Source organism: Dermacentor variabilis, chromosome 4 (genome assembly GCF_050947875.1).
Source record: "Dermacentor variabilis isolate Ectoservices chromosome 4, ASM5094787v1, whole genome shotgun sequence".
Classification (NCBI taxonomy): domain Eukaryota; kingdom Metazoa; phylum Arthropoda; class Arachnida; order Ixodida; family Ixodidae; genus Dermacentor; species Dermacentor variabilis.
Window position 1 is genome coordinate 93,344,420 of NC_134571.1, and position 14,370 is coordinate 93,358,789.

The window sequence follows — 14,370 nt, forward strand, 5'->3', positions numbered from 1 at the left end:
TAGTCTCAATCTTCTTGAGACTGTCCAGGTGCGAGAGCCCAGTGCCTTCCATTTCGCCGCAACATCGCCGAATCTGGCTGAACGTTGACGCCAGTTCAGTGGCTGTGCACGGACGCGTTTCTTCGAAAACACAGTTGCCCTCGTCCTCGCTGGAATCGCCGTCTTGAACGCCAGCTATTCCGGCCACAATTTCCTCATCAGTGAGGTCGGCTACCGCTTGAACTTCGCTGTCAGCGTTAATGAAGTCATGAACAGTAACTCCGGATGGGACGGCGCCGGGAAAATTGGACAAGTCGCGGAATGCGTCCTCCAAGCACTCATCGTCATCTAAAGCTTCCGGACATTCATCTCCGGCCACTTCAAGGCCTGCCTTGCCAAACAGTTGGCTACTGTGGCCTGCTTCACGTCGCCCCAAGTGCCAGTAATCATCTGGATCGCGCCGAGCAGGTCAATCTTGAGATCGGTTCCCATGCAGAGGTTTATGAGGAGCCGTTGAATAAGTCGCTTCCAATAGCCTACCTTGAATGCCTTTATGATACCCTGGTCGAAGGGCTGCAGTCTCGCTGTGGTGTTCGGCGGGAGAAACTTCAATTCGATGTGCTGCAGCTTGCAAGTCGTTTGATGGGCCGAACAGTTGTCTACCAGAAGGCAAACTCGGCAGCCCGACTTACCCAACTCAGCGTCCCAAGCCTGCAGCCATTCAACAAAAAGTTGACGTGTCATCCAGGCCTTCCTATTACAGCTGTAGCGGACAGGAAGCTGTTTACAGTTCTTTAAGCAGCGCGGTGACTTGCTCTTCCCGATCACGAATGGCCGTAGCTTGCACGAGCCGTCCATGTTGGCTGCAAGCAGCACCGACACATGCACTTTGCTCATTTTACCGCCGTGGCATGAGGTTCCACGAAGAGCGAGTGTCTTATTCGGCAACATTTGCCAAAAGAGACCAGTTTCGTCTGCATTGAAGATTTTTGCAGGCGAAAACTTCTCTGTGATCTTCGGCCACTCCTCAGAAAGCCACTGCTGCATCTCCTGGCTGCTGACAGCCCCACTTTCGCCTGAAATGGGCTTTCCTACAATGCCGTGGCAGTTTTTAAACTGTTGCAGCCATCCAGTGCCACCGCAAAAGTTTTCTTCGCCAAGAGCTGTAGCAAACCATTTGGCCTTTTCGGTTAACATCTGGCCATCCACGGGAATATTTTTCGCTCGGATTTCAAAAAACCACGTATAGAGTGCCTTCTACACTTTGTCAAAAGCAGCAGGGCGCACACGACACGCTCCCGAGCGATTTTCCTCACCTGCTTTAAGCTTCATGTCCTGCTTGTTTTTTAACAACGTACCTAAAGTACTCCGCGGAGTGCGGAATGCGTCTGCCACGGAGGACTTCTTTTCTCCATTCTCGACACGCCGGATTACTTCAAGCTTTCTTGCAAAGTCCAGATTCTTCCTCTTTTTTATGTCCGCAGATGCCATAGCTCACCAGATGACTGCAATCACACATGCTACACACAGCACGTTGAAACAGAGGTACGCACAACAAAACGCGCGATGCGCAGATGGAGCAAGCAGTCCGAGCAAAGCCAGTTTGAGCGGCAGTCAACAGGGCTGCGAAGGAACGACAAAGGGAAAAGAAAGAAGAGAGCGGGGAAAAAGATTGGCGGAATATGCCGTCGAAGGTGCTGTGTCCGTTTTTTGAGCCCTCTCTGGCTCTCTTGTCTCCCCTGGCTCACGAGCGACCGTGCCGACCCCTCACTCTCTCTCTCTCCCTTTTCCCAGGAAGCATGGCTTGGAAACGTCGCCGCGTCTCCATGCCGCGCACTCTCTTCGCTGAGCTCCAATGCCCTTGCCCAATGCACACGCCGGCGGTAGAGGAGGAGTGAGAGAGCTCGCGCCGGTGGGGCGCAAGAACGGGGTAAAGGCTCTGCGTCTCCATCTCTAGGCGACGGCCGCGCATGCGCAGAGGAGGAGCCTGCTGACTGATTCTGCGTCTGCGGAAATGTCTTCCCCCTGAGGACCGGACAAGAATGTCTTTGGGAAAAGCACACCTTCCAGGGGCGCGGCGCGGCGCCCGATATATTGAATGTCCGACGAAAATGGAATTAGATATACTACGCAATTGTCCTATACTTTTACATAGTATTTTCAAGGGGGTAATCTGTGTGTTCGATATAGCCTATAATTTGAAATATGCGGGTTCGATATATCTGGGTTCGACTGCATGTTTTCCCGGCACCAACATTCACAATCGAGAACGCAAAAAATGACCCAATAGAGTTACGCTCATTTTTTTCCGGTTCATACGTTCTCGGAACACACGATTTTTCGCCACCGATGTTCAGTAATTCACCAAACTGCGTTCGTATGATACGTTTTCTGGCTGCTAGATCTCATGCAAACAAACAAAAAAAAAGTGCGAGGCGCACAATCGAGAACAGTATATATAGGTGCCCGACGTGGCAGCTTCACTGTGATACTCACCCGCCGGTCTCATGTGAAAATGGTGGCGTGCACTCAGTGCCACTGCGTAGCAGTATGTTGCCCATGAAAAAACTGTATAGCTGCCCGTCATAAGTGGAGACGATGGCGCGTACAGTTTCTTATTTAGGCATCAGCAAAGCCGGGTCGTTGCACATCGTATTCACAGCTATCGCCGCCAAACCTATTGTGATGAGCGTCTTCACCTATCTTCTTACAGCGTGGGGTGCGTAGTCTGTTGTGCCATTGGTAGCATACCGCACACTTTTAGTAGGCGATAATCCAAACGTGCCCCCGTTCCCTGCTGCAGGCGGCACGATGTGGGCAACATGTTCCGCATCGACAGCATCCGGTGTCGCCCACCAGCTTGATTTTGTTTGGGTTTCCTGTTGCCCTATTAAAACACCACGCAACAGGAAAACAATAAAACTCGTCTCAGGCCACAGGAGCACCACCAACTCGACGCGTGTCGGCATCTCATGCCACAATGTTCCACGCAACGCTTCGCATTATGTAGATGTCAACAATAGTTTAGTCTGTCAAATTTTTTTAGTTACTTCAAATCGTACATTTTTCCGGTTAGCACATTTTTTCTCGCATTTTCAGAAATGTATGAACAAGGTTCTGCTGTATATCCAAAGAGGCAGTATACATGCGGCACTGCTAATGTTCATAGATCACACTTTCAGTGATACTCTTGCTTTTGTGCGATGCAGTGTCCAACACTGCACTTTCAAGCAAGGACAGCATTTTTTGGCACCACAGTGCTATGTTTCCTGTTGATATTGTACGTGTTCAACAACTGTGTAACGTGGGAGTAACACTGATAGAGAATGCTTATGCCAAGGCTTAGCCTATCATTTGGAGTCAGCAACTATCTAATGAAGCTAAAGAAAGCTGGAAAAAAAAATATTTTGTCTGTACTTCTCTATGATGTGTTTCACTTCATCTAAATTCCTTCGAATTGTCTTACTTAGTTTCGGTGCCTCTTATCTTGACATCAGGAAACAAAGGTGGCACTGCCAAGCCTACTGTGGGACCTCTGGATGGTCCCGGCAGTGGTGGAGAGTCTCATCCTCCAAAGCTTCCGTCAACACGCAGCTTCTTCAATGAGGAGTTCTGCTACATCATGGATGCAAAAAATTGTGGCAACATAGGCCGCTACCTAAACGTGAGTTCAATGAGGGGTTCATGTCTAGAATTTAATTCTTGATCAATCACGTGCTGGCACTGGACATGGTGAAAAGAAACGGCAGGCTGCCACGCTTGCTGTCAGCTCTGTATTCGCATCTCGTAGCATTTCTGCTGCCCATCCTGTCCACATAGTTGATATGGCAATTTCAGTGGATGTTCTACAACAGCAAGGGCATTTCTGCGTGGGACTGATAAAAATACAGCTGCTGCCTACACCCGAACCTTGTTATAACAAAGTTGAAGGGGGAGTTGAAATTATGTACTTCGTTATATCCATTGTTGCCATTTATTGCAATATATGCGCAGTGGGGTGCACAGTTGTAAACATGTAAATAAGACAGCAGCCTTGTGGATCGCGGAGCCGCTAGCTGCACGACAACGCATGCCATGAAATTTGAATAAAACAAAAGAAGCTTCGGCGTGTCACTTGACTTCTTAGCACCTTACATGACAGCCTTGAGATAGCCGCCTTCTGTTATATTGTGATGGTCTTTTGCGCCCACTTTCCACTTGGCTCGTCGTGGTTGAGCAGCACATGGCATACAACACTGCGGTCCTTTTTGTGATCGAGGAGGTAAGCGAATTTCATCACCAGGCTTGGCTGGGCTGGCTCGGGGCTTCCGAGATTGCACTGATGCCAGTGCGATCTTGGAGGCCACGGCCAGCTGCCAGCCTGCGCGGTGCGCTGCAGATAGAGGGGGAGAAGGTCGCACCGGGATGGCCTCGGAGGCCAGCCTAGCTGCAGCTGCCTGTGTAGCACACAGTAGAGAAATAGAGAAGTGAATGCACTAATGTTTTGCACCGCCACATGCAGCTATGCAGCATGGCGCAACTTGCGCAAGCTTGCACGTGATCGTCCAAATTGCGTCAGGGAGATCTGGGAGGCCACACCCAGCTGCGCCTGTCTGTGTGGCGCGCCGCATAGAAGTGAATGCACCAATATTTCACACCGCCGCATGTAGCCGTGCTGCCAGGCACGTGCAAAAAAGAAAGGTCAGTGGAGAAGTACGATAGTGAGCTACTGCTTTTGCGCAGGTTGCACAGCTACATGCGGTGGTGAGAAGGACCCGTGTTACTCGAGGACGTATTCGATGCGGGTACACGAGAGTTGTGAATTGCCACAGTGAACAAGTGCCAAATCCTGTGGAAAGGGCTGTATTTGGCACGCAACAGTCGGGTATTTTTTGGTTTTGGAGATGAATTTAGTTCGTTATGTTCACTAGCGGGACAATTTCACTTCGTGAAAACAAGGGTTTAAATATGTGGATGTCTATAGGGATTTCAAGGGGAATGTCATTTACTTCGTTATGCCCCTTATTTTGTTATATCCCATTTCGTTATAATGAGGTTCGAGTGCTTACATTATCGTTTAAATTGCTAATCAGAACTGCTGTATAGAAAATGTATACAGTTGCTGACCAAGCTCGACGTACTCGATGCAGTTATCAAGCAGCCAGCTTGGAAAAGAGTTGACATTGCCAAGGGTCGAGGACTGCCACCCTCGATACTTAACAGCATCATCTCGAAGCGGGCCGAGATAGAAGGAAATGGCACACATTTTGGCGGAACAGGTTAGCAGGCTCGTGGAACTTCGACGAGGCACTTCTGACATGGTTCAAACAAGCTCACACTGCCGGTGTGAACTTCGACAGCAGTAGTTTATGCGAGAAGGACATGGAAAAAGGTTGGGCATTGTAGAATTTGTGGCACCAAATGGTTGGATTGACCATTTCCGAAAGAGGCATAGCATTGCTTATAGGGCAGTCAGCAGAGAAGCGGCGAGTCTTAACTTTAGCACAGTGGATGATTGGAAGGCCACACTTTCGTCTATAATTAAGGGGTATGAGCCTCGCAACACATATAATTCCAACGAAGCCGGCCTCTTCTTTTGGGTGCAGCCATCAAAGTCGCTAAACCTGAAGGGCAAAGCATGCCACGGAGGCGAATACAGCCAAGACCAGTTGACCATGTTTCTTTGTTGCAATATGAACGGCTTGGACAAGCTAAAGCCATGGCTGATCAGGAATTATAGAAATTTGTGGTGCTTGAAGAACACTCTCCTACTGCCATGCCACAACAAAAGCAACATTCGTGTGCGGATGACTTGTTTTTTGATTGATGAATTTTTTTGGTATTTCGACAATATGATGAGTTTGCAATGCAGGAGTGTTCTTTTTATTTACAACTGTACAGCCCACCCTCGAGATCAGCTTTTTCTTCGGAACATCAAGCTTGTGTTTTTTTCTGCCAGGCAAAAGCCATTTGCAACCATTGGATTCTGGCATCATAAAGAATTTAAAGCACTCCTATCGGAAGTGGTATCGTGAAGCGCTGTCTGGCACATATTGATCGTGGACAGCAGCCTGCAACCATCTCCGTACTTGATAAAACGCACTACATTGCTACAGTGTGGACTGCAGTGAACGCATCAACTGCACAACAATGCTTCCTGAGGTGTGGCTTCACATGAACGGCGAGGTGGAAATGGCCATTGTGCAAGATGAAGAGTCGACTGCAGCCACTAGTGACTAAGAGCTCAATGAGGTGATGGATATGCTGGGCACCATGGGAGTCTCATACACTGACTCTGTCGCCATGGGTGCTGCCGTCATGACGTTTGAGTGCTAGAGCATCACTGAGATCGTTGCAAACTAGGTTGTGAGTGACGACGCCCATGCCTCCGATGATGACGATGAGCACGAGCCGCAAGATTCTGAAGATTTAACAGATCCAAGCTTTGCAGAAGCAGTCGTGGTTCTGTACCTCCTGCACAGGTATGTCGCACCTCAAAGCAACACTGACAGCAATGTGGCCTTTCAGGCGATTGAGAAACATGTCCAGCGAGTGAAAGAAATGACAAGCCTCCATTCTCGTTTCTTTAAAGCCTTGAAAGATGACCTTGTAGAAATAAATAGTTTCAAGTTGAAACTACACTGTTTTCGTTCATTTTTGGAGCTTTCCTCACTGCTGCACTTTCCTGGCTGTTATGTTTCTTCCCTCCACTCTGGTGACAAACGTATGAACGGCATTCCACTGTATTCTGAAACTGAAATTGTGAACTCTGATACATTCACATACATCTGGGTGCTTGATGTGTGCTTGTAGATGACAAATGTTATTCCATTAGAAAGCTTGCATTCTAGTCACAGTGGCTGTGGCTCTATTTCAGTTACCTTCTTTTTCTGTTTTACAGCATAGCTGCTCTCCGAATGTTTACGTCCAGAACGTGTTTGTTGACACCCATGACTTGAGGTTTCCCTGGGTTGCGTTCTTTGCTGCCAGGTAAGCGCACGCATGTATATTCCATTCAAACTTGCATGGCTCTCAATACACATTACTGTGGCATGCTGTAACTGTCAAGTGCCATTTTTATTTAAAGATGTCTCCTGATGCTAAGAATTGTAGATTTAATAAAATCAAACGAAATGAGAGCGTGCACATTGTGCATCATCCCAATTTGCCATGGTTTTGAGCTGAGAATAGCATGCCAAAATATTGACGCTGTTCTTTACTGAGGTGTTCAAATTGCAACAAATTTGAATCTGATGAATTTCCTTTTGTACTCGAAGAAGAATTCCTCTGGAAGCAGTGCCCTGTGTTTCAGTGTTGTGTTGTACAGCATTGTACAGCAACAAAGATGAGAATGCAATAAAATGTTCATAGGGATGAAATATATGAGGCAAAAGGCTGAGGTTAACCATAGTAATTGTCTGGTACCTGTCTCGGTGTCTACTCTACACTGTAGGAAAGAAGAAATCATAGAAGAAATACGGAGACATAAACATATGAATATAACTTATTTGCACGAACACACTACAGATTCCTGACAACGATGGGTCTCTTATCAATATGAATGCTTAAAAAAAGCTCCCAGACAATTATGATACTCACTAATGCGAATTTCGAGAGCAGCTGTTTAAGTGTTCTGCAGTTTGCTATATATTGTGGCAAAGAATTTCATTCTGAACGGCAGGGTCCTCTCGCCAGCGGTGCTGAGCCTCAGCTCGGGCAGCTAGTTTAGCAGCTGCGCCAGATGAAGCACTCCCACTGGTTGCATTGCTCATTGTTCAGAAAGAACTGGCTGACACTATTTTGTATTATGATTATAATGTCGCGTGGTAGTGACAAGTGAAGAATAACACAGTGTCGAAACTGTGAGTTACAAATTTAACTCGTTAATGGGCGAATTTGTGCCTAGCAAAACAAATAACACTCAAGCACAATGATAGCGGTGAGCAGAGTCGTCGATCATCTTAAATCTGATCTGCAGGTCAAGCGCATCGGCTTTTATACATGACTCATTGAAGGTTCCAGTGTAATGGCCGGTGCCTGTGTGGCTTCCAGAGTACTAAACAATTCGCATAGCACATACAATCAAATCACAAAAATCACAGACCATGACATTTGGAACAAGGGCAAACAATGCCATACCAAACAAGCGAGAGCTGACACAAACAGACAAAAGGGTACGAAACGAGCGGTCAATTGGAACCACATGACACTAGTTTCCCATTGCACATCAGTGAAGGAGCCACTCTCATTGGTCTCTGCAGTTTGCGGTTCATGTCTTTTACCTCCTGCTCTATGTTCGCTCTTTCAACTTTTGCTGTGTTCATTCGCTCGGTTATGCCACCACCAACGCTCCCCACAGGAGCGGCCGCCTAAGAGCTGTGCTCCAAAACATAAAACAAAAGAACACAAAAACACAAGTATTTTAACCCACTGGCTGCCAAATAGCATGCATGCCACTTGGCCCTCTGATCCCAACTATTTTTGTCTCCTACACGTCCTAAACAAACTTCCACTGTTGTGTTTGTTATATAATGCTTTGCAGTAGTAAATGCTAAAGAAGACCATGTGAACAAGTTTTATGTACAATATGAAGCAGCACTCTTCAGTTCAGAACCCTAACTGCCAGTTACAGATTTCTGTGTGAGAAAGGTTGAAGCACTCAGACTGTGGAGAACAGTGCCACACTTTTTACTTTTGCTTGTTGTAGCTTTTTTTTTTCTTGCACTGTTGCGACAGATTCTGTTTGCCAGTGTTTGGCACAATCTGATTTAGGAAAGGCACCCACTGCGCTGCTCAAAGCATTTAAATGTGAGAATGTGCGCACGAAGATTCTATAAATATCAGATAAAGAAAGAGTATTGTACAACTCACCTCAAAAGTGAACACATAGTGCTACCTATGGACAACACTTCTGAGCTTGTCCAGTGCACATTGGTGGCTGTGGCATCCACGAATGGCTTTTTAAGCGAACAGTACCCCCGTACTGGGCGAATCGCTGGCTTTGACTCTACGGCCCACGTTCTTGTGCCCGACGGTTTGCTGGCATTGGCAGCCAGTAGGTCATACCAACTCATTCTGATGTTGGCTAGGACCAGAGTTGAAGGATTCCACTTTCTGTAAGGGGACAGTTATCAAGTGCGCAATCTTCTCTTTGGACCCACAAACTTGCATTTGAAGTTAAGTCGTACCATGGTGAGCCACGTGGAAGGCACAGCCATTGTCAAACGAGAGAACAGGAACCAGGAACCGAAACAACCAGTTTTCTTACTAGAGACTGTGTCCAGATACAGTACACCATTGCTGTTTTTCTGTAGTGCACGTGCAGTGCTTAGTAGTGGTTGTACAGTAAACTTCCATTAATTCAACTACGGTTAATTTGACTTTTCGCTTAGTTCAATCCCGACCGAAGGCCTCAGCCCGCGCTCATGCATTTTTGTGTGACCAAACTTTCCTTATTTCGATCTTAAAATTGGCCTTTGCCGTATAATTTGAACTTGACCAGTCGGCACGCACAAGCCTGACCCTATGGTGACGCCAGTAGCGACTCCATTAGTGGCAGCGTCTGTCTTGGTGAAGCTTGGTGACCAGGGGATGCATTGAACGCATGTAATCTCCAGTTGAAAATGTCTATTTTCGGCCTGCTCTTGCAAGATTTTCAAGCAATAACCGTAGCTCAGAATGACGGATTATGGTATTTATGAGATTCCCCCCCCCCCCTTTTTCTCAGGAAAATTGAGCCGGAAATTTCCTGTGCAGTGTAATTGAATGCAAAACTAAAGTTGACATGCAATGTTTGTATGCTTAACCCTTTGAGGGTCGATTTTTTTCACCATATGCGACCACCCAGGGTCGATATTTTTCGCCATATGCGATCGCCCAGGGTCGATTTTGTTTTTATTGCAGATGGCAATTCTTCTTAGGGACTTATTTCGAAAAAAATTTACCATAATTTTTCTAGGGTGACCTTAAAGTGAGAAAAAAATCTTTTGCGTTGGTATATTTGCACTCTTCATTCATGAATAACAACAATAAAAAAGGAAATAAACTTCTCAGAATTAAAAATTTCATGCATTTTTATGCACATTGTTCAAGGCTTTGAAAATCCGCACACAAGAATATTTCGCAAGTCTCAAATGTTCCTGCTCTTACACTAATACATAACGTCCATGGCGTAATTGTACTGCGTAGGTGGGCGCACTCAAGATAACTGTTTGGTTGTGTGCCCATAAAAAAGAACAAGAAGACGTGTGACAAACTTCCGCTAACCTTCATCTTATCACCAACCAGCTAGGGCAATTAGTTTTCGCGAGTCTTAAAAAAGAAAAGAAACGGAAACGCATGCACGGCGGCGTCCTTCCTATGTGCACCCCTGTGAGCACTAAATGAGCGAGAAACAATCGGTCGCCCTTTGAGTGATTAGGAACGAGATAGCCATCAGTTTTGCAAGTTCAAAAAGCCGAAACAGCCCGCAAAACAAAATCCAAATGGCTGCCCACCCGCGCGCGCGCCATTGCGCGAACGGTAGTATATAGATGAGCGGGAGAAAACTAGCACTAAAACAAACCATGCAACGAAAACCGAGAGAGGGAGGCGCGCGAAAAAAATTCCCTGTATCCCCACCTAGTGGCAGCACATGACAGAAAAGAAAAAGTTAGGAAATTGGCGCGCTTTTTAAACGTACAGACGGCGCCGTAAATATCTGGCATCGACCGTTTTCGAACTTGTTCGCGGCGCCGTATATTTACGTCATTGGCCGTCAAAAGGTTAAGTGCATAACATGAGTGTATTGCGGTGAAGCTGACTTTAAAGGCCAGTTTTAGTCCGGCGTAACAAAGGCGCATGCACCTGGACGTTACATGATGTTGGAAAGAGGTGAACCCTTTATAGTCCAGTGCACTAATATGGCTGTTGTCCATCGGCACTGACATCGAGATACAACATGCTCTGTCTTGGCGATTCAGACATTCACATTGCCCACAATGCTTTGCATGTGTGAACGGCAGCCTTTTGGTTCGGCGCGGTTGTAGCCGAGTCAGCTAAGCCAGCAGCAGTGAGCGCAAAGCACAATTGTAGGCAAAGCAGGCTAGACAGGCGAGCTTGTGCAACATGGTTGTGCATGTTACGAACACCTGTATTCAGAGGAGCACACACGCTAGCACCTATGCATTTACTACTGCTGTGTGCCAATGCTAGATGTCTATCACTGTCAAGCATCGCTACACTATAAAAATGATCCATCTGAACAGCATGCAGCACAGCGTGTGACATGGCTGACTTCAGCCGATGCTCACTGGCACGCAGGCTACGCTGAATTCCGTGGTGTGAAGCTTTAAGAAACTGCCTGCCATTGTGCAACACATTCTTGTCCGCATTTTCTAGCTAAAAAATAAGCTGCACGTTAAATTCAGGCAAATACTGCCAAATAAATTAGCAGTTTTTTGCATATTTTCTGCATCTTGTTTAATATGACCGCCAGTTAATTGCATCAATTTCGTTGGTCTTGTCAGGGTCGAATTAACAGAAGTTGACTGCATTGAGCAAATCATATACAGCTGAACTGTGTTTATAATAAAGTTGCACCTGACTTGAATATATGTTCATATCCAATATTTGTCATAAGCATAGTGCTATATTGGTTACACCCTGACATCGCCACGAAACATATAGGTTTACTTCGTTATACAGTCGGATGCCTTTATAATGGAGTGCTTGGAGCCTCCGAAATCATTCATTATGCAGGTCACTTCGTTGTAAAGGTTGCGCACAGCATCGCTTGCATTTGAACCGGGACAGAATTATTCCTTTGTTATGCAGGCAATTTCTTTGTAGAGGCATTCATTGTAGAGGTGCTCGACAGCTCTTTTAACTGGTTATACCCTTGTTCATTATATCAAGGTCTAACTTAGTACAGTCGATTTCTGTTAATTTGATCCTGACGGGACCGATAAACTAGCCAAATTATTGCGGGTTGAAATAAACAAAAGGCAGCAAGAGTGCCGAAACACGCCGTTGATTAACTTATCAGTATTGCTTTTAAAGTTAGCTTCGCCGCAATACAGCAGTTTTATGCGATGAAGCATACAAAGCGGGGGGGGGGGGGGAGTTGAGGTGTCATTGTTACGGGACATAGCACATGTTCCTTAATTTACACACACATGCACCATGATGCCTAATAAGTTAATTGGCAGCAGGCCTTCAGATTTTTAGATAGACCACCAACTATTTGTTGGCATTAAACGTTCCCTCGACTATCTGAGATTTTTCATCTTACCGCCTTCAGTTTTGCCAGCTTTCCCCAATACACAGATTATTTTTCTCTGCTTCTTAGTGCACGGCGTGTGCATGTGCGTTTGGGCCGCCTGTTTAACCCGTTCTACAAAGGTACTCATTGGTGCCTGTTACCGTCCTCCTGATTCACTTCAAACCTTTGCCACCGACCTTCGTAACAGTATTGCTACTGCAATTAAGGCCTGCCCAGCGGATATAATTTAATTAAAAGAAATGCGTACTACGCCATTTTAACAGTCATGTATATGAGACATGCATGGCAGGCGAAACGAGGGCTCAAATCACCACAGCGTCAGAAACAGCTCTGAATGCTTATTAGGCATCTAGGTCCTCATACTGTAAACAAAGATGGTGCATGTGCACCTGTATATTTGAGAAATGAGTGCTATGTTCCACGACCGTGGCCCCTTTCTATTCTTAATATGCTTCCCTGCAATAGTTTGCGTATGCTTCTCCGCATAACATGGCTGTAGTGGGGTGAAGCTGAGACCAGTTCAGTTCAAATTATTCGGCAAAGGTTAATTTTGAGATCGAAATAACGGAAGCTTGGGCTCATAGACTGTACGGGTGCCAACGGGACCTTTGGTCGAATTGAATCAACAAAAAAAATTAAATTAACTGGAGTTGTATTGACCGAAATCTACAGTATCAGGGAAAACCACAACAGCATTACATTCTTCCTATATTTGTTTGCAGGTACATCAGAGCTGGTGTGGAACTTACCTGGGACTACAACTATGATGTTGGAAGTGTGCCTGAACGTGTGATGTACTGCCAGTGTGGGTCAGATGAGTGCCGAGGACGGTTAATATGAGCCAAGTGCTCACACAAACTGTCGGTGACATCTCTGAAAAGACAGCACTGTGGATGCCGGTGTTTTGGTGCGTGTGTGTGTGTGTGTGTGTGTGTGTGGGTGGGTGCGTGCATGTGTATAACGCTACACTTGTACGTGACTTTGTTCTTGTTGCAGCTCATTCAACTGCCATTATGTTTCTTGTCCTGAGGCTTGCATTCATCATTGTTAGTATATTTGACTTTGAGTTCCAAGAAGGAAATGTGTTGTACATAAATAAATTCAACAAAATTGACAACCTCCCCCATTTTCTTGTACAATCTGGTGCTTCATTCGTCTGCTCACTGTTTGCACAAACTTAACACATATATTTCTGCAACTGCAGCAAACATTTCTGTGACAAGTATGACAAGTACTATATAGGAGTGCCTCACATAAACATGACAGTAATACCAAATCTCATTGATGAATTTACATGGACATGTGTAGTATGTGAAGCCTGGTAACAACTTGCTGCCATATTTGGCTATGCTGTGAACAAAGTGATATACAGGGTGTCCATAAATGTTTACCCTGATCACAGAATATCTCTTAATTGGATACAGTAAATGAAGCATGCATTATACCACATATGCCTCTACTCATGAAGTTTTGAACCTTACATAAACATTTAATACAGGTAATACAATTCAACATTTAAAACACCTCAACATGTGCACTTCTGGTAACAAGAAAAATATCAAGCATTCAATTATTCAAGCATTCAAGTATTCAATCTCTTGCCACACATTCTGCAACATGTCTGCTGTGATTATGCAAACGTGTTGAATGAGACACGGCTGTACAGAAAATTCATGGGTTCCCTTGTAGACTTTTAACAAAGAAGAAACGTTACAATCATAAATATAATATTTAATCTTGAAATCAGGGTAAACATGTATGGACACCCTGTATATTCACCAAGCCTACTCTCCATGATATTTTCAAATTGTCTACAAGCAAAGAACTCAGTTCTTTAATTCTCACACTACTATTGTGATAATGCAATCTTTTGAAATCTGGTGGCATAGGCTGTCATGGGATGCAATTATATCTACACGCCGCATAGTAGCAGTGTTCAGCTGCAGATGCAAAACTGCACCTTGAAGACCTTGCGACTCAATGCAGCAAGTTCAATCCCTGGCAGTATAAATGTAATATAGCTACCACTGTGTTGCATATTTAGAGTCCTTTGTTTTAGGGTTTTAGATTTCTTAAAATTTGGCGGTAAATATTCTGTGTTAATTTTTATTCGAAAAACAAGAGAAATTAGCGGGCTTTGTTGTCTGGCA

At 45.4% G+C, this 14,370-nt stretch overlaps 1 protein-coding gene across 9 annotated transcripts in view; it reads left to right on the top strand.

Annotated features, from left to right (window-relative positions):
- The window catches only part of egg (SET domain bifurcated histone lysine methyltransferase eggless), a 141,741-nt gene extending 128,395 nt beyond the window's left edge, over positions 1-13,346 (top strand). For all 9 annotated transcript variants that reach the window (XM_075689793.1, XM_075689794.1, XM_075689795.1 and 6 more), the window contains 3 exons: positions 3,477-3,643; positions 6,860-6,948; positions 12,943-13,346. In XM_075689793.1, coding sequence (XP_075545908.1) covers positions 3,477-3,643; positions 6,860-6,948; positions 12,943-13,060 — 374 coding nt within the window. In that variant the 3' untranslated portion in view covers positions 13,061-13,346. The remainder of the gene's footprint in view (positions 1-3,476; positions 3,644-6,859; positions 6,949-12,942) is intronic.
- The last annotated feature ends 1,024 nt before the right edge of the window (positions 13,347-14,370 follow it).